Source organism: Ochotona princeps, chromosome 5 (genome assembly GCF_030435755.1).
Source record: "Ochotona princeps isolate mOchPri1 chromosome 5, mOchPri1.hap1, whole genome shotgun sequence".
In the NCBI taxonomy this organism is placed as follows: domain Eukaryota; kingdom Metazoa; phylum Chordata; class Mammalia; order Lagomorpha; family Ochotonidae; genus Ochotona; species Ochotona princeps.
Genome location: NC_080836.1, coordinates 91,369,624 through 91,396,340, shown reverse-complemented (window position 1 = coordinate 91,396,340; position 26,717 = coordinate 91,369,624). Strand labels below are relative to the sequence as shown.

The window sequence follows — 26,717 nt, the reverse complement described above, 5'->3', positions numbered from 1 at the left end:
GGGAAGACCCCCATTGAGGAAGTCTTGAACTAAAAGCAGCCTAGACTAATGCCATCCCCCAGCTGCTGGTAACACTTATTAATGACAGGAGCCAGGCTTTGATAAAAACAAAGGAGAAAAGGTTCATTAAGACTGTCCCCGGCCCTGCGCAACAGCATAGTGGTTAAAGTCCTTGCCTTGAATGCGCCGGAATCCAATATGGGTGCCAGTTCTAATCCCAATGGCTCCGCTTCCCTTTTGGCTCCCTGCTGTGGCCTGGGAAAGCAGTCGAGGATGGCCCAAAGCCTTGGGACCCTGCACCCGTGTGGGAGACCTGGAAGACGCTCCTGGCTCCCAGCACCAGCTGTTGCAGCCACTTGGGGAGTGAACCATTGAACGGTTCTCTGTCTCTCCTCTTCTCTGTGTATCTGCCTTTCCCATAAAAATAAATAAATCCTAAAAAAAAAAAAAAAAAGACTGTCCCACCTGATAGACTGGAAGAGTCTGCTATACATACTGGCAAGCACAGGAGCAGGCCTGGTGGGGGTTATTGTAGGCTGCTCCGACTAGGCTACAGCTCCCACTGGCTTGCATGAGGGCCAAATGTGTAGTCGACAGGATTGGGCTGGACTGCAACACCCATTGGTTTGTGTAGAAGACAGGGCTGGAAACAGAACTGACCCAGCAGTTTAAAATCACCAGCATATGCATAAGCTGATTTGGGTGACGGACTGTGCCAGGAAGATCAAGGGTCATTCAAGGAGGGGACAGGCTGTCTTTCAACCTTCTTGAAACTCCTTGAAACTACTGGACTCAGAACCCCAATCATGAAGAGAAAAGAACCCGTGACCATGGAGTGCATGTGTCAAAGCTGAACCTCTTTAGTGGCTCAGACGGAGCAGTGGACAGCCTATCCAGATGCACATGGAGGATATGGCAGTACACTGGAGCCTGCAGAAGACACCTGGTACCGTAACAGAGGATGGAGGACAGAAGAAATCGATCAACAACCCCAGCCAAGTGTTGGCAGTGAAAATCTGGTCAAAACCAGACTAAGGTGGACTATGTCAGCCAGTGGATTCCAGAGAAATTTCATCATGCTTAGAATGGCAAGACTGGTAAAAATTCAGAACTGTTGAACTATTAAAACCACTTGAGCAGTGCCCTCAGAGCATGCCCGACATCCGGGACACTGGGATGTTTGAGAGGCTGGGTGGGGCTTCTCCCTTTTTCTCCCCCTTTCCCCCACATACAGGAAGAAAAAAAGAGAACGTGAAAATAATGGTCTTACCCATTTTCCTGTAGCCCTTGACCCTTTGCGCCCTAACCAACTATGTAAAAATCATCAGAATAAAATAATAATAAACTGCCCCCACCCAACTTTTTAGCAACTAGTGTGTGACCACTCTTTGTTCCTTGAAGATAATGTGATAAAGTGATAAATACCTTCTAGACTGCAACACCTCAGCCGCCATCTCTCCTCTCACCAGCCCCTCCCATCTTCACTTCTACTTTCACTGCTGTGTCCAGTCTCATAAAATCATCACACATCAGGACATAAACCTACAACACCATCACATGGGTCTCAACTTTTTTGATAAGATTATTTAAGATTATTTAAGATTATTATTATTTATTTAAGATTATTTTTATTTGAAAAGCAGTTACAGGGAGCCAGTGCAATGGCTCAACTGGCTAATCCACTTTCAAGTGCCAGAATCCCATATGAAAGCCAGCTAATGTCCCACATGCTCCACTTCCCATCCAGCTGCCTGCTTGTATCCTGGAAAAGTAGAAGAGAATGGCTCAAAGCCTACAACTATGTGGGAGACTCAGGGGAGGATTTTGGCTCCTAGCTTCGGATCAACTCAGCTCTGGCCACTGCAGAGGAGTGAACACGTTTGAGGAGTGAACCAGCAGATGGATGTTTTTCTCTGTCTCTCCTTCTCTGTAAATCTCCCTTTCCAATAAAAATAAATAAATCTTAAAAAAAAAACAGAAAAAGGGCTCAATGCGATAGCCTAGTGGCTAAATCCTCGCTTTGCATGTGCCAAGATTCCATATGAGCACCAGTTCTAATCCTGACAGCCCCGCTTCCCATCCAGTTCCCTGCCTGTGGCCAGGGAAAGCAGTGGAGACTCTGTCCAAAACAAACAAACAAACAAACAAACAAAAAAACACCTTGGGACCCTGTACCTGCATGGGAGACCTGGAGAAAGTTCCAGGCTGCTGGCTTCAGATCGGCTTTGCTCCAGCCGTTGTGGCCACTTGGGGAGTGAATTAGCCATGGGAGATCTTCCTTTCTGTCTCTCCTCCTCTCCATATATTTGACTTTCCAATAAAAATAAATAAATCTTTAAAAAAAAAAATCAGCGTTACAAAAGGGACAGAGACTGAGATCTTCCGTCCCTTGGTCCACAATGGCAGGAACTGGGCCAGTCCAAAATAGGAAGCCAGATTTTTCAGGGTCTCCCACATTATGTGCTGAGGCCTTTCGGCCATCTTCTGCTGCTTTTCCAAGCAGAGAGCTGGATCAGAAGTGGAGCAGGCTGGGACTTGAACCAACAACCCCAGGGTATGCTAGCACCACAGGTAGAGCCTTAACCTGATATGCCATGGCACCGGCCTCAAAGGTCTTTATAAATATGCTCCCCTTCATACTAACTTGTCAAGTCATCCAGCACACACCACTCTGGTCTGCCTGTGAATTTGTGAACTCTGACTCAAAGAGAATTCCAAGCAGAATTCTGAGCCTGGCAGAAGAAGTTAAAATAAAAGTAGTTTTTCCGGGGACCACTAACACACAATAAAGGGGCTTGAAAAAAAAATAAAAATAAAAAAAAGGGGCTTGAAAAAGAGGTAGGTCTCAAATATAATTCTTCTGCACTAGCAAACAAGGAGACACACAAGTCCTTATGTTGTCCTCAGCTGAGAAGGCAGTTGCTGTCAACCGGGCTGGAGGTTGAGATAAGAACTTCAGGGCTGGAGGCAAGGAAACAAGGGGGCATTATAGGAAGATCAAGGTCATTCAAGGAGGGGACAGGCTGTCTTTCAACCTCCTTGAAACTCCACAGGAATGGCAGATTTCAGTGGAGTCATGCCAGGGCAGGAGAGAATCGATTGCATTCCTTCCCTGCGCAATCCATCTTTCAGAGTCAAGACTGAAAACAGGCTGCAATTTCACAGACTTCAATTAAAAAATAAAAAAATCCAGGCAGAAGGGGCTTGGTCCCTGGAGACAGGCACTGAGAGACACAAACCCTGACAGGACAACGACGACTTCACCTTGGCACTCAGTCAATCTTCACTTCCACTCAACCAATTAAGTCTTCCCAGCTCCAAACATATGGCCTCCTTTCACTGGCATTATCTTAGGTAAGCCACCGTACCTCTCATCACCGATTTCCCTGCTTCTACTTGGAAAAAAAAAGAAAGAAAGAAAACAGGGCCCAGCAAGGTATCCTAGTGGCTAAATCCTTGCCTTACATGCACTGGGACTGAAATGGGCACTGGTTTGTGTTCTGGCAAAGCAGTGTAGAGAAGTGCCCCTGCACCCATGTGGTAGATCGGGTAGAAGCTCCTGGCTCCTCGTTTCAGATTGGCCCAGCTCCAGCCATTATAGCCATTTGGGAAAGTGAGCCAGGCAGGTGGAAGATCTCTATCTCTCTTTTCTCTTATAAATCTGCCTTTCCAATAAAAATAAAATAAATATATATTTTTAAAGATTTATTTTATTTTTATTGGAAAGTCAGATATACAGAGAGGAGAGACAGAGAGAAGATCTTCCGTTCGATGGTTCACTCCCCAAGTGGCCGCAACAGCCAGAGCAGCACCAATCCGAAGCCAAGAGCCCAGAGCCTCTTTCGGGTCTCTCACGCTGGCACAGGGTCCCAAGGCTTTGGGCCATCCTCGACTGCTTTCCCAGGCCACTAGCAGGGAGCTGGAGGGAAAGCAGGGCCCACGGGATTAGAACTGGCACCCATATTGGATCCTCGTGTGTGCAAGGTGAGGACTTTAGTCGCTAGGCTACAGGGCCCTAAATACACTTTTTTTTTTTTAAAGCTAAAGAGAGTAATTTGTTTTGAAAGTGCAACAAAGGGAAAAACAGAAAGGAAGAGAGAAATCTTCCATTCACTGGTTCACCTCCCAGAAGGTCACAACAGCCAGCCATGGGCCATTTTCTGCTGCTTTCGCAGGCCATCAGCAGAGAACTGGATCAGAAATGGAGCCACTGGGGATCAAATCATCAACCTATGAGACACCAGCACTGCAGGCTGAGGTTTAGCCTACTACACCATGGTGCCAGCCCCACGTATTACATTTTAAAATAAAAACTAAAAAATAAAACAGAACAAAACAAACTAAACTCTTATGCATCTCTTTGTTGTCTATCTTCTCTTCTGAAATGAAAACTCTTTGGGAATAGGGGTCTAGATCATGCTGTTCGTTATCTGGCCCTAAATTGTAATCAGGGAACATAAGACACTGACTGAATAAACTGATGCATCTGCCACACATAGAACTAAACAGTGCCCATATATACTGCCTCAAGTGAAGGCACTATCCCACCAGGCCCCAGTCTGCCTCTTTTAACTTGGTTTATTTACAAATTAATCTCTTACTAAAAGTAACCAAATTTAAGGGAATGGTCATTTATCTTTTCTACAGATAACATCTTAATGTTTGGCTTTGTTTCACTTTCTAAGAATTCCCAAGCAAAAAAGCAAATACCAGAGTCCAGGTGGTACAACAGGTTAATTCTCTAACTTGCGGAGTCAGCATCCTGTACGGACACTGGTTCAGGTTCCCGCTGCTCCACTTCCTATCAAGATTTCTGCATATGGCTTGGGAAAGCAGCAGAGGATGGCCCAAACCTTGGGACCCTGCAGCCATGTGGGAGACCCAGAAGAAGCTCCTGGCTTCCAACTCTGGATCAGCTCAGCTCTGGCTGTTGCAGTCATTTGGGGAGTGAACCAGTGGATAGAGGATTTTTTCTCTCTCTCCTTCTCTCTATAAACCTGCCTTTCAAATAAAAGTAGACAAAACTTTAAAAAAAAAAATACCATTTCACTGACAGAAACCTATTTTGCCATCACCAATTCCCAAATGAACATTATGTCACCACTAGAGGAGGGCCACAGCACTGCAAATCAATCAGAGACCAGGGAAGTTTAAGCTGGACACAGTCCTCTCAAGCCCACCTCCAACCTATTGAGATTGAGATTCCTCATCCTAACCTCAGAAGCTTGGGGAATATGCTGTGACTGCCTGGCACTGTGTTCTGCATATAAACACCTCCTTTCTTCCACCTCCCTGATGTCAGTAGCTCTCTGAGTGTTGGCAGGCAGACCCAGTTTTGGAGAATGCTATTACATAAGCAATTAAAGGAAGAAAGCCTTTTACTCTCTAACACTGTCGCTTACAACACAGCACAGACTACTTCACCTTTAGTCACCAAAATGTGTGTTGGGGGAAGGGTGCACACACAAAGGATTCTCCAAAGGCACTAGCTGGGGATCTTAATTCTGTTCTGACACTACTTAAAGACAGCATCAGATCTCACAGGCTAAGGGGTCAGTCCCACAGGCTGTACCTGCTTCAGAATGCCTGTCCAATGAACTGCCCATGAGCCTCTCTGGGTCCAACCAGCTTGCTAGAGAAGTTCACATACCCCAGGGAAACACTTTACTCCCTTGTATTATAAAGGACATCACAGAGGCTACATGTGAACAGCCAGAAGGAGGAGACGCTATGGCTAGGTTTCTGGGAAGTGGCCCAGAGTTCACGCCTTCCCTGGCAATGCCTCTCCACATAAACCCTCAAGTGCCCAGCAACCTAGAAGCTATTTTATAGATGTGGTCCTCTGGGAGAGTTTTTGGTGACTTCATTATGCAGACATGGTTGATTTAATACTGGCCTGTGGTGATCAGCTTGACAAAGTTAAGAAGCAAACTCCCATCAGAGGCTGCTGGGTGGTAGGATCGAAAGTTTCAACTTTTTATAACCCTTTAATCACTTAATTAGTTCCCATGGCAGCCAGTCCTCCTCCATAAATGAACACACTTACCGCACTGTAGAGTCCATGCATTTTAGAAGCTTTGTTACAGGAGCCAGGGGCAGAAACCAAATAGATACTGCATGCTTCTGTCTTCTGTTACAGTACCACAAGAGCAGAGCCACAGGCTGGAGTTCCTTATGCTTAAATAGGTGTGTCCCATCACCATCTTCTATGGCTACTTTCCAACTCAGTGCACAAGTCCAACCATGGCAACACCTGATTCCTTCTCCAGCACCCTCTCCTCTGGAAGCCCTCATCAGCACTGAGGCCCTCCACAGTTCCTCTCCAGGTCCCCCACCATGGCAATCTGCTCTTCACATGTCAATTATTATCTGCAGTTACTCTACAGACTTGATCTGTCTCAAGCTTCATTCCTGCATTGCCAACAGCCAGTTCCAGCTTTTCCAAATGCAACTCCAGCCACTGCAACCCAGTGTATCAAACCTGCTCTCTACTCCTGACCTACCTCCTTCCGTGGAGTCTTCTTCCTCCTAGTCACCTTCAGGGCACACCCAACACACTTGTGATTTTGTCCTTTAGTCCCCCAATGCCAAACAAGTTGTGAAGTTTAAGAGACGGTCCATCTTTCTAGCATTCTGCTTCTACTCCATCCACCAGAGCCCCATCTGCAGCAACCAGACCGAAGCTTGTGACTCCAGGGTCCCTCCCTCCTCCTTCACTCTGCAATTTCCACATTAACTCTGCTCAAAAACTGGTCACTGGTCACTCACTCTCTTATCAAGAATGGTCACAGCCGGGCAGCTGCATCCATCCATATCTGCGCTGCCTGGTGTGGATGACAGACCACACGTGACCCTGCACTGGCTGGCATACACAAGAGTCAGGTCTGAGATCACCCAAAGTGAGGTATCTTCAGGGACTCCCCAGATAGACCACTAGACTCAGACTTGGGCACAGGGAAAAATCACAGGATGTGTGGTCCAATCCAACCTTGGATGCATGTATCGGGACTGGCCCTCCCCAGTTGCTGATACCTGTGCAGTAGACAGTATGTCCAGATGCACACACCAGCCCATCTAGGCCATCAGAGGACAACAACTGCCTCATCAGAGGTTAGAAAACAGAAGAGGTTGGACAATTCTGGCTAAGCTTAGTAGCATGTTCCTGGGACTGTAGATGCACTAAAGTAGACTTGGTCAGCCAATAAGCCTTGAAAAGATTTTTTCAATTCTGGATTAATGAAGGCTACAACTTCTCAAAACTATCAAAACCACTCAAAGTAACACCCTCGGAACACTATTCCCCACACTGGGGTCTCCAAGGTGTCATGAAATGACTGTCCCCCATCCCCTGGTGCTGACGTAGTTTGACAGCAAGGAACAACTCCCACTACCTCCGCAGACACAAGAGAGAAAAAAATCTGTCCTATCCATCTTCTTCCATACCTGACCCTCTCTACCCTCCCTCTCAACTATGTAAACATTAAAAAGAAAAATTTTTAAATTAAAAAAAATCCTGCCATGTGCCCTCATGAAGCTTTATGGTGGCCAACCAACCGCATCGGAATAACCTAGGGGTGCAGATTCCTGAACCCCTCTGTCAAAAAGGATTCATCCAGCCTGGTGTGAGGTCAGCTGTCTGCATTTTTAACATGCATTCCGGATGACTGCCACTGAGTCAACAAATAAAACACAGATTTCCCAGCTTGGATGGAAAGACTTCATAGTTTGCCTTTAGCCTTTAAGGCCTAGGTCTTTGGCTGGCCTGACACCACAGTTCAGAATAAACCTTTAGAATGTAGGCCTGGGCCCTGCACAATAGCATAGTGGTTAAAATCCTCGCCTTGCACGTGCCAGGATCGCATATGGGCGCTGGTTCTAATCCCGGCAGCCCCGCTTCCCATCCAGTTTCCTGCTTGTGGCCTGGGAAAGCAGTCAAGGATGGCCCAAAGCCTTGGGACCCTGCAACCACGTGAGAGACTCAGAAGAGCTCCTGGCTCCTGGCTCCAGATTGGCTCAGCTCCAGCCGTTACAGCCACTTGGGGAATGAACCATTGAATGGAAGATCTTCCTCTCTGTCTCTCCTCCTCTGTATATCTACCTTTGCAATAAAAATAAGTAAATCTTACCAAAAAAAGAATGTAGGTCTGCAGGGTTTTACTCTTTTAAGCTTCCTTCTCCTAAAACCTTACCATAGTTTATCCCTTTCCAGACCCAGTTCAAGTACTGCCCTCCCCCTGAGTACCTACTGTCAGGGCTATTTCTACTACTGCATCCCTTCCATAAGGATATGCTCCAGAAATTCTATGATGGTTTTCATAGGAAACTTTTCCCTATACCTCTGTAACAGACAGATGTCGAGCTACTCTGGTAAAAGGAGCTGGGTAAGGGGGAAAGCCCTTTATGTCTCTGACCCCCTCCTCAACTACGGCAGGTGAAACAGGCAGGAAGTTAGGAATCAATGAGCCAGAAGATTTTCCTACATCTTCTGTCTCTACAGCCCTATACCATAATCGCACCCCCCTACACACCAATCCAGGATACCCATTTTCCTAGGATGCACCTGCACTTCATCTGACACTAGGAAGATGTCAGGAATGCCATGCCTGGACCAGCATGTCATAGTGCTGGGACATGATGCCTAGTTGTTACATTTCCAACTCCGCTCTCTGCTGAAATGCCTGGCAAAGCAGCAATACTTGGATCCCTATGACCCATGTGGGAGACCTGGATGAAGCTCCTGGCTTTGGACTGGCACAGCTCCAGCCATTACAGTCATTTGGAGAGTGAAACTCCAAATGAAGATTTTTCTGTCTTGTCTTCTCTCTATCTGTAAATCTACCTCTCAAATAGAAACCTAGTTACATTTAATTCTATCCTAACATTGTTTGAGAACAGGGTGACTTAGGCAGAAGCTCTGATAAGCTACTAAGTGCTTGTGACACAAGGTAGTGTTTAATATTCATATATGCTGAGCCCAATGCAGAAGCTTAGTGGCTGAAGTCCTAGCCTTGTATTCGCTGGGATCCCATAGGGGTACCAGTTCATGTTCCAGCTGCTCCACTTCCCATCCAGCTCCCTGTTTGTGGCCTACAAAAACAGTCAAGTAAATGGAAGATCTTTCTCTCCTTCTCTCTATAAATCTGCCTTTCAAATAAAAATAAATAAATAAATATTTAAAAAACAAAAGGGAGGATATGAATGACAGATAAAGAACTGAGAAAGTTCTGTAAATAATGACCTCCCACATCTCTTTCTATTTGCATGGCTAGCTCATCCCCGTCCCTATCTTTTCGGTTCCACCCCACCCAGAACTAGGCACAGGACTGTTGACGTGGCGTCCAGACCACATCCTTGGCTCCAAGGCCTCCAGTCTCTGGGAACGTACTATGCTGTCATCTCTACCCAGCCTTTGGAGCCTGCCTACCCTGTTCTGCCCTCTGAACTCTATGGAGTATGGCCTCAAGTTTCCTTGATTAGTAGCTTATACCAGAAAACTTACTACTAACATCAATATCATTCTGCCTCACAAACTCAAACCACCCAAGGTACAGAGGCCAGCTCCTGACCAAGGTGGACACAGCCTCTACCTCTATAGAAAGCAGTCATTTACCACCCACTGCTAAAAGTCACCCTCCTGGATCACAGCAGCAAAGTGGGTAGCACCTGAGGTTTGCAACATTCTTTTCCACCCCCATTTAGGTGGTCCCCTCAGTCACCTGGTGAGCCCAGGGCACTAGAAATGGTTCAGGGTCTACGATCCACAAGATGGCTTTAACTGTTCCCTAGTTGGGTTAAAGGAGAGAACTGATTCAAGTGGGGGCCAGCACCACGGCTCAGCACATTAAGCTTCTGGCTGCAGTGCCAGCATCCTATATGGATGCCAGTCTGTGTCTCAGCTGCTCCACTTCCAATCCAGTTCCCTGTAATGTGCCTGGGAAAGCAGCGGAAGATGGCTCAAGTGCCTGGGCCCCTGCACCCATGTTGGAGATACAGAAGAAACTATTGGCTCCTAACTTCAGCCTGGCCGAATTCCAGTTGTTGCAGTCATTAGAGGAGTGACCTAGCAAATGAAAGTTTTCTCTGTCTTCTCTTCTCTGTCTGCAACTCTGCCTTTCAAATAAAAATAAATACTAAACACATACACACACAGCTGACTCACCTGCAACAAAGTAGAAAGGAGAGGAGTATAGGAACTGGACCCATTTTCTCATGAGATAAATTCCAAGCTGGGCCTCCCTAAAGAAAGCTGGGGGAGGGCCCAGCATGGTAGCCTAGTGGCTGAAGTCCTCACCTTGCATGCGTTACGATTCCTTACGGGCGCCGGTTTTAATCCCTGCGGCTCGCCCCACTTCCCATCAAGCTCCCTGCTTGTGGCCTGGGAAAGCAGTCGAGATGAACCAAAGCCTTGGGATCCTGCACGCTTGTGGGAGATCTGGAAGTTTCCAGGCTCCTGGTTTCGGCTTGGCTCAGCTCCAACCATTGCGGCTGCTTGCGGAGTGAATCATCGGACGGAAGCTCTTCTTTTCTGTCTCTCCTCTTCTCTGTATATCTGACTTTCTAATAAAAATAAAGCAATTCTTAGAAAGAAAGAAAAAAAAGAAAGAAAGAAAGAAAGAGAAACAGAAAGAGAGAAAGGAAGAAATAAATCATTCTGGGGGAGCAGTCAGCATAGAGATAGGAGATAGGTCAGTATTACAGATCCAAGGAGAAGGGGAGGGTCAGTGCTGCTAACACAACACACATGCGAAGACCTTGAGCCTGATACAGGTTTCAGCAGCTACAGCTGACAGGTAAACTACAAATTACTGCAAAGTGACACCAAGGAAAAGTTTCGTATAACTGGATGCCCGCTCTCTTGAAGCTTTGGGAAAGGAACACCGTACCCCACTCCCCCAGCTCCTTTCCTCCTCGCTGTCTCAGGTAAGTTTAGCCCACAGACCCTGTCAGAAGCCCTGTTGGGATGAAACTACCCATATGGCAAAACTAAGATGTTAACCACATTTTACACTGTACTGACACTTCCTCTGATTATACAACAGCAATGGTAAAAACAGCTGGTGGAGCGTTGGGGCGGGGAGTTGGCGAGGGGGCAGCGCTATGGTCTAGCGGGTAAAGCCACTGCCTGCAGTACTAGCATTCCGTATGGGCTCTGATTTCAGTCATGGCTGCTCCCGTCATAATCCATCTCCCTGCATTTTATTATGCCTTGGAAAGCAGGAGGAGATGGCCCAAGTGCTTGGGCCCCTGCACCCATGTGGACGACCTGGGAGTTTCTGGCTTCTGGCTTCAGATCAGCTCAGTTTTGGCCGTTGTGGCCACTGGGAAGTGAAATCAGTGAATAGAAGATCTTTCTCGGTGTCTCTCCCTCCCCTTTCAAGAGGCACCCCACCTCCAGCTTTCTCTCCGGAGGTGCTTCCCTTCCCTCTCTCTTCCCTGTTCACCTGGTCCCTTCGCAAATAAACTTTTCTGTCTGCAAAAAAATAAAGAAAGAAGATCTTTCTCTCTCTGTCTCTCCATCCCTGTAATTCTGCCTTCCAAGTAAATAAATAAATGAAAGAAAGAAACAAAGGGGGCCCAGCACGATAGCCTAGCAGCTCAAGTCTTCACCTCGCACGCACTAGGATCCCATATGGGATCGTGTCCCAGCAGCTCCACTTCCCATTCAGCTCCCTGCTTGTAGCCTGGGAAAGCAGTTGAAGAAGGCCCAAAGCCTTGGAACCCTGTACCTGCATGGGAGATCTGGAGGAGGCTCAGCTCCGGATTGGCTCAGCTCCGGCTGTCAGGATCACTTGGGGAGTGAATCAGCAGACAGATCTTCCTCTCTGTCTCACCTCCTCTTTGTATATCTTTCCAATAAAAATTTTAAAAAATAAATCTTAAAAAAAAAAAGGAAGGAAGGAAAAAAGAAAGAAAACAAACAAGTGGCAACTCATCGAGATAGCCCACAGGTCAGACTCATCACCTTTGCTTAATTCTTTATCGCCCAGGGAAGAACAAATGCCAATTCTACTTGATGACATACTAAAAATTGTATGAAATCTCAATCCTTGAGCATGCACCTTTTTCATATTTTGAGTGATCAGATGGGAGGTACTCATGAAACACTGACGCTGAGCCGGAAGATGCAACCATCTAAGGGAAGCATTTGTTTTACAAGGCTTTTCAGTGCAACACCATGTTTACTGAAAAGAGAGACTGACACATAAGAGGTACTTATCAGACTTTGGTATCTGGCACACACGTTGTGCAGAGTGCAACAAAGCGAGCCTGTCGCTTCAAAGAAAACAACTGGCAGTATTTGTTGCCACTGAAAAATTCTGAATTTCCAAGAGAAAAATTGGAATCTTGGCAAACTTGTATTTGCTACCGTGAACTTGACACTTCCCAGTACTTTCTGCCTTTATGAAGAGTTTGTACCAAGAATATGAATGTGATTTTTACAAACTGCATAACAAATATGACAACATTTAGAAGAGGTGGGTAACTCCATGAAGCAGTAGTCCTCACCATTACATGAGGTCACAGTATCAGTTTGGGTGTAACACTCAATGTGAAAGATACATTTTCACATAACAAAGTATTAAAATTTCAGAATATCATTTCAGATTCCACATTATTAGTAACCTTTACAATAGTAGCTTTTGCTTTGGGTAACATCTACAGTTCTCTGAAAAGGCGTTTAAATACTCCTCTCCTTTCCAACTATTTGCAAGGCATGGTTGCTTTCATAATTTAGCAAAACAATAGACCACAATAGCCTGAATGCAGAAATAGATAGGAAAATCCTGCTGTCTTTTAAGCCAGACATCCAGAGAACTGCTAAAACAACCATTCTATTGTTTTGGAAGCAATAGCATTTTTCTTTTTCTTTTTTTTATTTTATTGCAACAGCATCTTTCATTCAAAAAATTCTACTAACTTTTGTTAATCGAAACATTTTAAAAGTGTCATTAGTGGGCTCATTATTACTTCTAAACACATATCCGAGTTATTAATATTGAGATATGGCACATTTAAAAACAGAAGATCCCAAAGATCTTTTAGAAGCCCTGAGTCTGCAAGGCGGTGAATTTGAGAACCACGGGTCTAGAGCAGCACTGCTGGCCAGGCTTTTCCACCAGGGCCTCAGAAGGACAGCACTCTCCCTGCTTGTCCCCAGCTCAGCCAGAAGAGAGGCGGACAAGTACACTTTGCTCTGCATTTCACTGGCAGCCCAAAGCACCTGCTCTCCTGTGGGAGACCATCATCAGATAGCTCCAAGGTCATAAAGAATCTGGCAGAGGCCAGCACAATTGCTTAACAATTGCACCTCCAAGTGCAGCATCCCATATGGACACTGGTTCATGTCCCGGTTGGTCCACTTCCCTTCCAGTTTCCTGCTTGTGGCCTGAGAGCATCTACGTGAGAGATCCAGAAGAAGCTTCTGGCTCCTGGCTTCAGATCGGCTCAGCTCCAGCCATTCCAACCATTTGGGGAGTGCACCAGAAGGATGGAAGATCTTTCTTGCTTTCTCTCTGTAAATCTGCCTTTCCTATAAACATAAATAAATCTCAAAAAAAAAAAAAAAATCAAATATGTAAAAATCATCAAAAATAAAAATTAAAAAGAGAGAAAGAAAGAAATAGGAATCCAGCAGGAAAACTAAACCCAGAAAGTTCAGATCACGAATAGCGAATAGATTTTGGGATTGAGGTTTCAGCTAGATGGTCTGACAGCTAGCAACAGTTTTCCATTCACCTGCTCACTTCTCCTCTGCCCTAGAACTGGCCTGAAGGCCATAGGCAACTCAACACATGGCAGCTGCAATTGTAGTCACACACACTCCCACTCCCCTGACTTCAACCACCTCATCCAGGGCTCCACAATCACCTCCTGGGTCTACATCTGGTGGAGCTGCAGGAACCTTAACCCAGCAAGCCTAACAGGTAACCCCTTCATCCTCCTCCTCCTCTGCAGCCTGCTGGTCTTTGTAACACATTCCCTCCAGTATCACCACCTGCAGTCGCTAGAGTCAGGAAGCTAGAATCATTCCACACTGCTCCTTTTTCCACTTTCACCATGTCTATTCCACCACTAGGCCCTGCCAATAGTAGATATCTATTCCTATTGCAGCAGCCACCAAATCTTCCTGTCACTTTTCTCACTGGCTCTCTACCCGTACCCTAATATCCTTCCTATTAAGCCTGCACATTGACACCATGATAACCTCAAACACAAATCCCATGCCTCTGTACTGCTAATTTCTACATTCCTTCTGGAACACACTCTTCAAATAATTTTAGTCAGATAGCCCCAAAAGCATTTTTTAAACCATACTCATGTATTCTTCACACATCTTGAACTTAACAACTATAACCTTAAAAACAAGTGGGTTTTTTTTTAAGATTTTTTTTTAATTTTTATTGCAAAGTCAGATATACAGAGAGGAGGAGAGACAGAAAGGAAGATCTTCTGTCCAGTGATTCACTCCCCAAGTGACTGTAACGGCCTGTGCTACGTCAATCCTCAGCCAGGAGCCAGGAACTTCCTCCAGGTCTCCCACGCGGGTGCAGGAACCCAAGGCTTTGGACTGTCCCCGACTGCTTTCCCAGGCCACAAGCTGGATGGGCAGTGGGGCCACCGGGATTAGAACTGGAGCCCATATGGGATCCCGGTGCGTTTAAGGCGAGGACTTTAGCCATTAGGCCACAGTGCCGTGCCCAAAAACAAGTTTAAAGTTTGGGATTTTGTTAGGAGAAAGAAAATGGTAGTCACTTTACTTACAAAATAAGGAACTGAAGAGTAACTATAAATACATAAATGATGTAACTAAATATATACATAAACGATGTGGTAAAATGGGTTTTAAATATCTTAAGCAATGTCACACACACCTAAACTAAATCTCTAAAAGAATCTTCTTGCAAGATTTATCTAATTCAATTTTGAAAACACACCATCTGGGCCCAGAGCAATGGATCAATCCTACTTCTTCAAGCACCAGGATCCCATATGGGCACCAGTTCGAGTCCTGGCTGTTTTCACTCCCCATCAAGCTCCCTGCTTGTGGTGTGAGAGAGCTGCGGAGGGTGCCCAAAGCCTTGGGAACCTGCACCCACACGGGAGACCTGGAAGAAGCTCCTGGCTTTGGATCAGCTTAGCTCTGGCCATTGCAGCCATTTGAAAAGTAAAACAGCGGACAGAAGATCTTTTCTCTCTATATCTCCTCTCTGTAAATCTGCTTTTCCAAAAAAAGTAAATAATTCTCATATTAAGAAAGAAAAGATCCAAAAAAACCCTGTTAAGTAGAATTTTAACTGTTGTATTCTGAACTCAGGATGCCCTAGCCAGGACCAAACTTCGCATTGACAGCTACATGTAAGATGTGCAGAAAGACTGGGTTTGGGAGGTAGTTTAACCACTGAAGGATGTTTCCCTGATCTGGGAAATGGGAGGGATAGCAGTCCCTCCATCCCACTCCTCCCTTTTTTTTTTCTTTTCATTAAGGCCGTTTTAGAAGAGTTCACGCCAAAGCTGAGGGCCTGAAAATGTGTTCATCTGCAGCTACACACGCAGGTGCATCTGCAGGAAACCTGGGCCCTCAGTACCAGTTTGAAAACCACAGCTCCAGAGGGATCCACTTTTAACCGAGCCCATCATCCAAGCCCCTTTGTGATCTTACCTATCACGGTCCTGCTGCCTAGTGGTCATCTGATGGCTCCCTCCCCATGACAGTTTGGGGTCTGTAAAACTATTTCCAGTTCTCTCTGAAGTTCTCTCTGTATCTTTCCTAAAGTTACTTTGTATCTGCAATGCACTCACACCTCTGCATCCCGATCAAGCAACTGTTCCTTTTTCCAGGCTGATTCAGTGCAACAAATAAGTAGCTGGTGCATTTATAGACAATAATGTAGGAGGCTTTTAACCCAGTCTCGCTATATATTGCAAGAAATGAGAAGGCTGGAAGGAATACTATTCCAAACGGTCTCCCAAGGTGCTTGTTGATTGGCTGAATCCACAGGTGCCCAAGTTAAAGACCACGTGATTGGTAGGATCTGAGAAAGCAGGGCTACAATATTTTCCAGCTCCAAAAAGTGAACGCAAACACAAAATATCTTGTCAAGGAAATCCAGGTTAAGCATCTCTCCTCCACCATAGTATACACCACGGGTTTGGCGAACGCTTGCTACTGGCTAACAGCTTCCGCTAGAGTATCGACTCCCTGAAACACACTTGCCTTGTTTGCCAGGGTTAAACCCCGCCAGCCCTCAGCCCGTTTCACAGCACCCGCCGCGAGCTTTAGCGGAGCATCGTAAGAAGGAATGAATGGATGGGTGGATAAGATCCGTCTCCATCTGCAGCTTCGGAAAGCGTTTCTCTATAAACACTCAGCGTGGGGGAGTGGGGAAAAAAAAAGTAGGGATCCATGTTCCATTCGGCCTTGAAGCCTGTGAGGAGCTGGGGCTCTCGCCCAAGCGGAGTTTCCACCGGGTAAGAGGCGGGACGGGATGGGACAAGGGGATGCAGCAGGGTTCACGCCCCCAGAACGAGGTCAACCAAGTTCCCGGGGGCGGGCGGAGCGGGAGAAGCCCCACCCGCGGGGAGGCCGCGGCCCCTCGCCTCCGGGGCTTGGAGAGAAGGAGTGGAGATGGAGAACTGGCGGGCTGGGGTGGAAGCAGTCGGGGAGCTGCGGGGACCAGAGCGAAAGGGCCCTCCCGGCAGAGGGTTGGACAAGTCGGACCCCGCGGAAGGGTCGGGATCTGTGCTGCCGGCTCCATCGCCACACTCACCTAGGGGATCCAGCTTCGCCTCGGCTCGGCGCCGGCTCCGCGCTGCTCCTCCCTCGGCCTGCAGGGCAAGCCGGCGGCCTCAGGCGCCCCTAGCAACCACGCATCGCCACGCGACCCGCGCGCTCGGCCGCCGCCCGCCACGCACTTCGCGCGCCCCCAGTGGGCGGACCGAGGCCTGGGCGGGGCGGGCACGAGGCGAGCGCGCGGAATCTCGGGGGGTTGTGGGGCCCGGGAGGGCAGGGAGGCCTCTGCGGTGAGCAGGCGCAGTCCATCCCGGACTCGGCGGGGAGAATTCTGGGAGTTGTAGTCCCGCGGTTAAAGCTCTGCAAGACTCTGTTCTACGAATCCGGAATTCTCCCGTGCCATCATGATTCCACTTTATTCCCTGAACTTTTCTTTTGACCGTGCCTCAGTTCACTCTTCTGCCGTGCTCTCTCTAAGATTTATTTTATTTTTAATTACAAAGTCAGATATACAAAGAGGAGGAGAAACAGAGAGGAAGATATTCCGTCCAATGATTCACTCTCCCAACCGGGATTAGAACCGCGATGGCTTTGGTCTGGCCATTGCGGCCATTTGGGGAATGAACCAGGAGACGGAAGAACTCTCATCCAGCTCCCTACTTGTGGCCTGGGAAAGCAGTGGAGGAAAGCCCAAAGCCCTGGGACCCTGCACCTGCGTGGGAAACACGGAAGAGCTCCTGGCTCCCAGCTTCGGATCGGCTCAGCTCCGGCCATTTGCGGTCACTTGGGGAGTGAATCATCAGACGGAAGATCTTCCTCTCTGTTTCTCCTCCTCTCTGTATATCTGACTTTGCAATTACAAAAATGAATAAATCTTATTTAAAAACTGAGCTAGAATCTTCTTACCATTACCACTCTATCGGTGGCATTCTCCATTTCAGTCAATGGTAATTCCAGCCTTCTAATTGCTCAGGCCAAAAATCTTAGGGTCATGTTTGACCTGCTTCTTTGATCACACAAGGTAGGCCATAACTCTTATTTGCTCCACGTTCAAAGCACATTCAAGATACAACTACTGGTGGCCCAATACAATGGCTCAATTGGCTAATCTCCCTTTGCAAGTGCCAGAGTCCCATATGGGCAACGGTTCCTGTCCCAGCTGCTCCACTTCCCTTTTAGCTCCCTGCTTGTGGCCTGGGAAAGCAGTAGAGAACAGCCTTAAGCCTTGGGACCCTGTCCACCCATGTGGAGGACCTGGAGGAAGCACCTGACTTTGGATCAGCTTAGCTACAGCTGTTGTGGCCACTCGGGAGTGAACCAACAGATGGAAGATCTTTCTCTCTCTCCTTCCCTCTGTAAATCTGCCTCTCCAATAAAAATAAATACTTTTAAAACACGCTGAATAAATATTTAAACATATATGTGTGTGTGTGTTTTGGAAATACAATGGTTTTTCATGATATATGCACTTTCCATGAATTGTTTGAAGTTCCTGAGTATGTTTCCAGCTAAGATAATGATTCTAGCTAATGGGTCTGCCAAGCACCCCTTTCTGGAAACATCTCCATAAACAGCTGTCCTCCTAAAGCAATGAAATTCCACCAAATACTTATAACTAGTCTCTAACATTGAGGTCTCAAAGCAACCCAACAGACTTCTTGTTTAATCTGGCCCTTTCCTATTTCAGCTCCATTGTTGATCTTGGCTTAGAAGTTGGGGACCACATGTAGCTCCACAAGGCAGGAAAAGACAGAAATGAGGATCTTAGGCGAATAGGACATGTGTTTCCAGTATCACACCGAAACTAAACCAGGGGCTGACACTCCCAGCCCCTTGCTCTGGGAGTTCCCCATAAGGTAAGGCACACTGTTTATTAAAAAGAATTCACAAACACAGCTGTAAAAAAAAAAAAAGATACATTCCCCACCACCCACCCATGGATAAGAATATGGGTCCAGGGCTGAAGAAACTCGCCAGCGACAGGGATTGATCGCATGTAGCCCTGCGGCCCCTCACTGTCCTAGGGCCAGTGCACCAAAAGCAAAACTTGCTGACAAGAAGATAAAAGGCACTCCACAAGGGATAAGAACCCTCAGGGAGTGGACATTTTTCCCTAAAGTCTGAAGGTGCATTCCTGGTGCTAAAGGCATGTGTTCCTGGAGAAAGGGCCTCTGGGTATACACAAGGCAGGAATCGCCTCTGGTACCACCAGTGGTGAAATTTACTGGTTGCAATCATACTGAATTTGGGGGGGGGGGGGAAGGGAAAGGGAGGAGCTTTATACATAAATCTTTTCTAATTTCTCCTTCTCAGTTGAGTTGGCAGCTTAGCACTTTTTTCCAGTCTCTAGCTCTTGGCTCAGTTGTTGGCTTGTGTGGTAGAAGAATAAGGAAGACTTGGCAATAACATAGGTCAGTGAAGGTTGGCAGCTGGCCCCGGGGAAGCTGGCATCACGTGCTGTGCGTGGGCCTCAGGAGGTGAATGAGTTTCCTGCAGTGCCTGGCAGAGGTAGGCCTGGGACTGCCATGTGGCAGTAGCTGATTCCCCAGAGACAGCAAGGCTAATTTCTCACTAGCACCCAGGGACACCAGCACCTGCAGAACAGAATAGGATGTAGGACATGAACTCACAAACAGGTGAGGGTGGGAGGTCTTGGGCAGATGCCGGGAACTCTCATTTAGCCCAGCAATTCCCACTCCAGGAAAATCAGGAAGAAGGAAAGGGGCTCTTGGGGTCTCAAAACAGAATGAATGGGAGAGGGCCTGGTGCCATACCCAGTGGTTAAATCCTCGCCTTGTGTGCGCCAGGATCTTATACGGGTGCTGGTACATATCCCAGCTGCTTCACTTCCCATTCTGCTCCTTGCTTGTGGCCTGGGAAAGCAGTCAAGGACGGCCTGAAGCCTTGGGATCCTGTGCCCTAGTGGGAGATCCAGAGGAAGCTCCCCACTCCTGGCTTTGGGTTGGCTCGGTTCCAGCCACTGCAGCCATTTGGACAGTGGAACAAGCAGATAGAGGATTGTTCTGTAAATCTGACTTTCCAATAAAAATAAATAAATATTTTTTACAAATGAGTAGGACAAAAGCCAGTCTAGAGGCTGGAATCACAGGAACTAGAGGGTTCTTTCCACTCTCTCTAGCAACAGATGATAAAACCCAGGCACCCAAGAGACCCACATGTCTGTTCCCAGCAAGAGGGGATGAATGTGGCCGGGACTGACAGTAAATCCCAAGGTCTGGCTGCCAGCCTTGATCTGGCTGGAACAGTGGGTCCCAGCTGTATCACAACCATGAATCACTTTTATTTTTCCCCCACCTGGATTGTCAGAAATCCCCATGCCATTATTATCGTTCTGGCACATTGCTGGTGCATATGAATTACTCAGGGCTCTCAGCTGAAACTAGCACAACTTGCACTATCCTCAGAAGATGTGTGAAGATCTCTGTCTACAGCAAATTGAGTAGCAGAGGCCAAGTGAAACAGTGGCTAAGAGTACAGGCCCTGCCCTCAGACATGTGACCTCAACAGCCCAGTCCTACATACCAGCTCTATAACCTGGACACATTACTAAATTATCTGTGCCCCAGTTCTCACCTGCAAAAGTGAAAATGGCTTAACCCAGATAATAAAAACCCAGGTAATAATAAAAGCAAATTGCTCAGTGTGCTGACTCTCCCATGGGTGAGTGGAAAAAAAAAAAAGATAACAAGTCCTTGCACACTCCCACAAGGAAACCACCCTGCATTTCAGTATCTTCCAGTCTCTCTTCAGCTGGCCTCCAGAGGAGTGAGGCTGTGGTCCTAGAGACCCTCGGCATTTCCTGACCTGAAGGAACCCTCAGGCGGAAATCTCCCTTCTCCAGGTGGGAGACAGTCAACCGAAGCCTGTTCTCCCAGGGTTTAATGCACACGAGAAGGAATGCTGCTTGGGTTGCTGGGCATCCCAGCTGACCACAGCTCTCAAGAGGCCTGTAGTTACCTGGTGGATGGAGGGTTCCTGGCGGAGGCTCCGGAGAGCAATGAGGGCGGCCTCTTTCACGCTTGCCTGGGGGTCTCCACACGCAGTCTCCAGGAGCCGCTGTGGGGCTTGGTACTGTAACAGCTCCTCCCCAAGTCCCTCAGGTCCCAGGTTGCCCAGGGCTGATGCCGCATTGCGTCGGATACTAGCCTGAGGGTCTCCAAGCAGCTGTGTCAGACTGGGCACTGCAGCTGCCAGGGCAGGTCCCAGGGGACCAGCCTGGTAGGCTGCATTGCCCACTGCGAAGCTGGCATCACGCCGCACAGCTGGGTCCTGGTCTCCGAGTCCCAGCAGCAGGAGGTTGAGCAGTCCTGCCTGGCTCTGTACCGCCCCCCGCAGGGCCATGCTGTGTTGCAGCAAATGTCCCAGGAGCCTATAGGTGCGGGCCCGCACCAGGTTCTCTGGGTGGCCCAGAAGGCTACGCAGGGGCCGATAGGATTCCTCAGAGCCAGCCAGGAGCTCCTGGATGAAGGACGGGTGGCTGGGAGACTGCACCCGGGCTGTATGGGCCAGCAGGGACAGAAGGTCGGAGCTTAGCAGTGCCTGGTCGCTTAGGAGGGCCGCAGACAGGAACGAAGGGACAGTTCTAGGACAGGCAGCCACTGCGTTCACAAATTGGTTAAGAGAGGTGAGGTCTGTGAGAGCCAGGCGCGTGAGGAGGCTGATGGGAAGCTCAGCTTGTGACAGCGGAAGATGTTGACAACAGACCTGGGAGAATGGGATGGAGGAGGAAGGAGGTCAGGACGAGGGAGGGCACCTGGCGGCTGGATGTGCTTTGGTGACAAATGCCACAGAAACCCATGAGTCCTGCCCCACAGTATCTCATGTGAACTGTGTGTTATCCTGCAAGCAAGTTCCTTCTGTGTTCATTCCTTGCTAAGTCTCTCTGCCAGCATAGTTTCCCCCCCTCCCCCTGGCCTGTGAGGCCGCACACACAGCCAAGCAACTCAGTCTCCAGTGGCTGGCCCAGCATGTTCTCCCAAAGAACTGGCCAAGAGAGTGCTGGAGACAAGGAGGCGTAAGCTGGCTCCAGCTGTTGTGGGGCTGGATTAGGGACAGAGGGTTGGCAACTTTCCTCTCACACCTTCATGCCTGGGTGAGCTCCCCAAGTACCTGCAGCAGGTGGGCTGCAACTTCGGAGTCTCTGAGGTCAGCCAAGATACCTACAAGGAGGCTGGCGTCCACATCCAGGGCGAAGGGGAAGCAGAAGAGCTGGCAGACAGAGAGCACCACGACAGGGAGAAACTCAGGCCCGTGAGGCCTATGGAGGGGAGCGCAGGAGAAGTCTTGCTCACCTCCCCTCTGCCAGCATGCTCTCCTCCCACCATTAGGCTTCCTCCCCCAGCTCCCCTTCCCAAGCTCAGCTCAGAGTCTCTTTAGGCTGCAAACTTAATCCTTAGTCCTGTTCCTCGCCTCAGACCTCAAGCTGGCATTGACTTCTCTTACCTCCCCCTCTCCCTCTCCCTCCCTGTCGCTGACCCTAGCTCTTCCATTCTTTCCTTCCTCTAGCTCAAACTCACGCCTGGCCCAGGTGATACAGGAAGCTGGGGGAAAGCAGGTGCTTCAGAGTAGACATGAGAAGGCTCCCCCGCTGGGCCAGGTGACTCAGGCATAACTGGGGCTCCTGGGTGAAGGTGGCTATAGCCAAACTCAGCAAGGCTGCCATGCCTGGAAACACCGAGAAAAGGGATCCAGTGAAGCAGGCAAGATGCGCAGATGGCCCCTGCTTCCCCAGGGCTGCCAGGCCACCATCTGAGCAGGTCTTTCCCCACCCGCAGGCGGGCGGCAGCAGCAGCAACATCTGTGGCCTCCCCCAGTTCCAGGTAGACTCCTCTTAAAAGACGGTCAGTCCGTGAGCCCCAGAGAGGAAGAAGATACCTTGGGGAGAGATTAGTGTCCAGTCTGGCTCTGGGCTTGGTGGAACGGACAGCAACAGCTCCTCTTCCAGAGTGGGTACTTCCTCAGGCAGTCTCAGGGCCATGGAGAAGCGGTGCCATAAGATAGTCCACATCTCGGAGCTAGCCACATCCCTGATCGGGCTAGCCTTCCCCTGCTGGAGATGAAGCAGAAAAGAGTGAGAACAAGAAGGCAGCAGTCCAGAATCCAAGCACCCTTTTTCATTCCTGTCCTCTAACCCACAAAGAAAGGCAATCCTATATCTAATTCCCTCTGTTTTTCTATCACATCCCTGGTTCATATTTCCCTTGCTCATTACACATTAACCTCACTCCCCAAAAGAACCTATGTGTGTGCCTGCTAAAAACCAGAATCTGTTTTTCACTCCACTGGAGGCTCAGGATCCTTCAAACAGATCCACACTGGCAGCTTGTGGTCCATTTCTTTTTTTTTTTTTAAAGATTTTATTATTATTGGAAAGCCGGATATACAGAGAGGAGGAGAGACAGAGAGGAAGATCTTCCATCCGATGTTTCACTCCCCAAGTGAGCCGCAACAGGCCGGTACGCGCCAATCCGATGCCGGGACCAGGAACCTCTTCCGGGTCCCCCACGCGGGTGCAGTGTCCCAAAGCTTTGGGCCGTCCTCGACTGCTTTCCCAGGCCACAAGCAGGGAGCTGGATGGGAAGTGGAGCTGCCGGGACTAGAACCGGAGCCCATATGGGATCCCGGGGCTTTCAAGGCGAGGACTTTAGCCGCTAGGCCACGCCGCCGGGCCCCTTGTGGTCCATTTCTAAGACTACCCTGGCACAGCAGTTTGAGAAGACAAGAAGTGGGCACAGGGCACTTCTTTCCTATTGACTGGTGCCTTCTCCCAAGGTGCCCAATTGCTTCCTTCTTATTTTTCATCCAGCCCAAGATGCATCTGTACCTGAGTGAGAAGCTGCAATAGGAGGATGATGAGGCCATCATAGAATCCACAGCCTCCTGGGGGGGTCAGCCGCACCTGTCAGAGAGAGGCAGGAAGTGGCCACTGAGCAAGAACAGGTCAGTGAGTGTGTCGCTGAGGGCACATGACTGGGAACAGGAGCAGCCTCTGAGCATTCCTGGCATTCTGACATGGGGTCTTAGGTGAATGGCAGCATTATTGCTGCTGCTCAACTGCTCTGAAGGTCAGTTTTGTCTAGAGAAAGCACATCACTCTGACCATGTGGGGTGTGCCTCGCTTTCTAGTGTGCTGTGGGATAGTGCAGGTCACAGTGTTGCAGAGCTAAGAGGTCTCTATGTACGAGATGGAAATAATGTGAATCTGAAATCTACCCTTCTTTTCACAAAACGAGGGTAACTATACATTCCCAAGAGCCGAGGAAGGAAAGAGGGGTAGCCTGGAACGGGAGACAGCAGGAAGGCAACCACACAGCACTCCTGCAGAATCTGCAGGGCCCAGTTCCTTCTGCAGCTCAGGCTGGAAGTAGAACAGGTACTGTAGGGCAGGGGCAGCCCAGCCTCAGGATGCCCTTTCCCAGCGAGAGCAGAAGTGCATACGAAAGCGGCCTGAAAGGGCAGGAAGGTCTCACTCTGCAGATAATGTCACTCCATCCCTTTCTTCCTTTCCCTGTATCCATCTCTAGAAGCCCTGAGTGAGGAATCGGAAGGCCTGACCAGGCTGGGTTCAAGGAGGTCACTAATCAAGGGGCAAAGGGACAGGAAAGAAAGATCCCTTGAGCCTTCTCCATCCCTCTACTTCTATCTTCTCCCCTGAACAGAGCCTCAGGGTTTGAGTTAGAGGGAGCACATCTTCCCTGGGAGGCCTCACCTCTGCAGGGGCAGACAGGGCGTGCGTGGCTGCAGCGATCCACTCCACGGGCTGGAGTTCAAACGCCATACCATGCTGACAAAGCTGTCCCAGCAGGCAGGCTGCGGCACTCTGTGGGAGAGGGAGAGGAAGAGGAGGAAGGTTTGAATATGAATGCTATTCAGGACGAACAGAAAGAGGGTTTCTTTGTTTGCCCTGGCACAGAAAAGCAACCCCCAGAAACGGCTGCAAGTGAGTGGGACAGTGACTGGCCCGCTACTGGAAGGGCAGCATGATGGAGAAAGAAGACAGGGGAGGAAGGCTGAGAACTCACCACAAGAGAGACGACATGTGAACGGGTGAAGACAGGCGTGACCTCACTGCCCAGCTTCTCCATTCTGAAACAGGGAGACACAGCCAGGGAGGCAGCAGTGCTAAAGGAGGTGCCCAGTGGCTTCCCTCTCCCTTGCACTGTGCCCTCCTGCCATGCTCCAAGGTCACCTCCCAGGCACAACAGTGATGGGAACCCAGGTTCTGTTCTTCTCCCCCTCTGCCCTGGTCCCTCCTGAGGAAAGGCTTCAGGGAGACACTCCCCACACTCTGTCAAGTTAGCCGCATGGGTGAATGACCTTGTTGGAGAGGCCCTACTCTCCAACTCACCCACAGGGCAGGTCTTGAAGCTGAAAGACAAGAAGCGCAAGGAGGTAGAGTGCAACTTCGGTTGACTCTTCCTGATCCACTGCGTTTACCTGTAAAGGCAATGTGAGCTATTGGAACAAGACCTGGTTGGCATGGCGGAGCTGCCAGGAGATGCCCACCTGTGTGGCTGGCCCACCTTGCCCTGGACTAACAGCAACAGCGACTCCAAGGCCAGAGGCTCCTGCCCGAGGAGATGGCACAAGCGCTCGCTGACATGGCAGCAGGCGTAGAGGACCTGTGAGAGTAAGGAAGGAGTCTGTCCATGGGTATTGCACCTGCTGGGCTCCTGGCATGCAAGGCTCAGCTGAAGAGCAGGCGAGCCTCATGGCAGATCCACTCTCCACACCGGAGGCGCTGTGAGGACTCCTGCCTTTGGCTATGAGACAGCAAGATGGAGACCTGTGTCAGTGCCAGGCAACTGCAGTCACCTCAGTTGAAGAGACTTAAAGGCACACAGTTGGCCTCTTGGGACTGTCTTGTTTGACTTCTCTGGATCCCTCTGTCTGTACTGTTCCTCCCACCACCTTGGGAGCCAGAAGGCACTTTAGGTGCTGAGAGCTCTGGGAAGAATGTACCTTGAGAAGGGACAGGCATAGGACTGGGTGCTGCAGGCCAGAGATGAGGGACGGCCTCAGTTTGCTGCTGTCTTCAATCAGCTGGGTTGCCACATGCCAAGAGACCTATGAAGACCTATGTGAAGACTCAGGCCTATTCTCCCCGCCTCCTTTCACTCCAGTTCCTCACATATCTCTGGTTAATCAAGAGTTCCAGTTGCCTTTGCTAGTCACCAGGCAGCCCAGACCCCCTTCTCTCATTGCGCATCCTGGCTAGTGAAGAACCCAAAGCCACTCACTGGCTGACCCAGAGTGCCGGATCTCTGATCACATCATGTTCCACACCTTTTTGGGGGAGCTAAGCATTTGTTTCTGGGAGTACTCAGTAAAGGGGGGCATCTAAGTTTGATGCCTGAGAAACAGGGGCCAACTTCTCTGGTAGCAGGGCAGAGGGCAACAAGCAGGTGCAGCTCAGACCTGCTCCTTGGCTTCCCAGCAGCTGGGCAGTCCCACGGGAGCAGTACAGATGGCCGCCAGGGCAGAGAAGACGGCTCCGGGCAGGTCCTCACTCTGATCCCGCAGCGGCTGGCTTACCTGCGGCGCCCCTAGGGAGAAAGACAAGGCATGCAGGGACTGAGCTCCAGCTGTGTCTCTCAGGCACCCACCCCCAAATCTCTCCATTTACTGAGGGCCCACTAAACACCAGGAGGCATTCCTGGTGATGGTAGGGCAAAGAGCAGAGCCAGATTAATGCGAGATACAAACCAAAAAAAGCCTTCTCTCGGCCTGCGTGCTTACCTGGGGGGCTGTGGAAGGGGAGCTGCGGCACTGTGAAGCCATGAAGCAGCCCATCCAACACCACTCGCTGTGTGCTCAGCAGGCTGGAGTAAAAGGCTTTGGAGATGGCCTGGCTGTTCCCATCCATGGCTTCACAAAGCGTGGTAAAGCACTAATGCAAACAAGGGCAGAGAAAGCATCAGGGCCTTGGAAGACTGACCGGGCTTAGTACAAGAACCAAGACTGG

At 49.1% G+C, this 26,717-nt stretch overlaps 2 protein-coding genes across 7 annotated transcripts in view; both read right to left on the bottom strand.

Annotated features, from left to right (window-relative positions):
- The window catches only part of TTLL4 (tubulin tyrosine ligase like 4), a 42,242-nt gene extending 25,204 nt beyond the window's left edge, over window positions 1-17,038 (bottom strand). For both annotated transcript variants that reach the window (XR_009245498.1, XM_004577228.2), the window contains exon 1: window positions 16,770-17,038. The gene's annotated coding sequence lies outside the window, so the exon portion shown is untranslated. The remainder of the gene's footprint in view (window positions 1-16,769) is intronic.
- A 1,550-nt stretch (window positions 17,039-18,588) lies between these two features.
- Window positions 18,589-26,717, bottom strand: part of STK36 (serine/threonine kinase 36) — a 24,251-nt gene continuing 16,122 nt past the window's right edge. For 3 of the 5 annotated variants that reach the window (XM_058665017.1, XM_058665020.1, XM_058665021.1), the window contains 13 exons: window positions 26,492-26,642; window positions 26,171-26,298; window positions 25,715-25,819; window positions 25,276-25,374; window positions 25,101-25,189; window positions 24,775-24,838; window positions 24,462-24,572; window positions 23,577-23,651; window positions 22,628-22,802; window positions 22,270-22,417; window positions 21,863-22,010; window positions 20,711-21,457; window positions 18,589-19,326 (listed from right to left, as the gene is read on the bottom strand). In XM_058665017.1, the coding sequence (XP_058521000.1) occupies window positions 19,183-19,326; window positions 20,711-21,457; window positions 21,863-22,010; window positions 22,270-22,417; window positions 22,628-22,802; window positions 23,577-23,651; window positions 24,462-24,572; window positions 24,775-24,838; window positions 25,101-25,189; window positions 25,276-25,374; window positions 25,715-25,819; window positions 26,171-26,298; window positions 26,492-26,642 (2,184 nt within the window). In that variant the 3' untranslated portion in view covers window positions 18,589-19,182. Of the gene's footprint in view, window positions 19,327-19,506; window positions 19,652-20,710; window positions 21,458-21,862; window positions 22,011-22,269; window positions 22,418-22,627; window positions 22,803-23,576; window positions 23,652-24,461; window positions 24,573-24,774; window positions 24,839-25,100; window positions 25,190-25,275; window positions 25,375-25,714; window positions 25,820-26,170; window positions 26,299-26,491; window positions 26,643-26,717 lie in introns of all 5 variants that reach the window. The other 2 variants (XM_058665019.1, XM_058665018.1) reach the window with 2 other exon arrangements.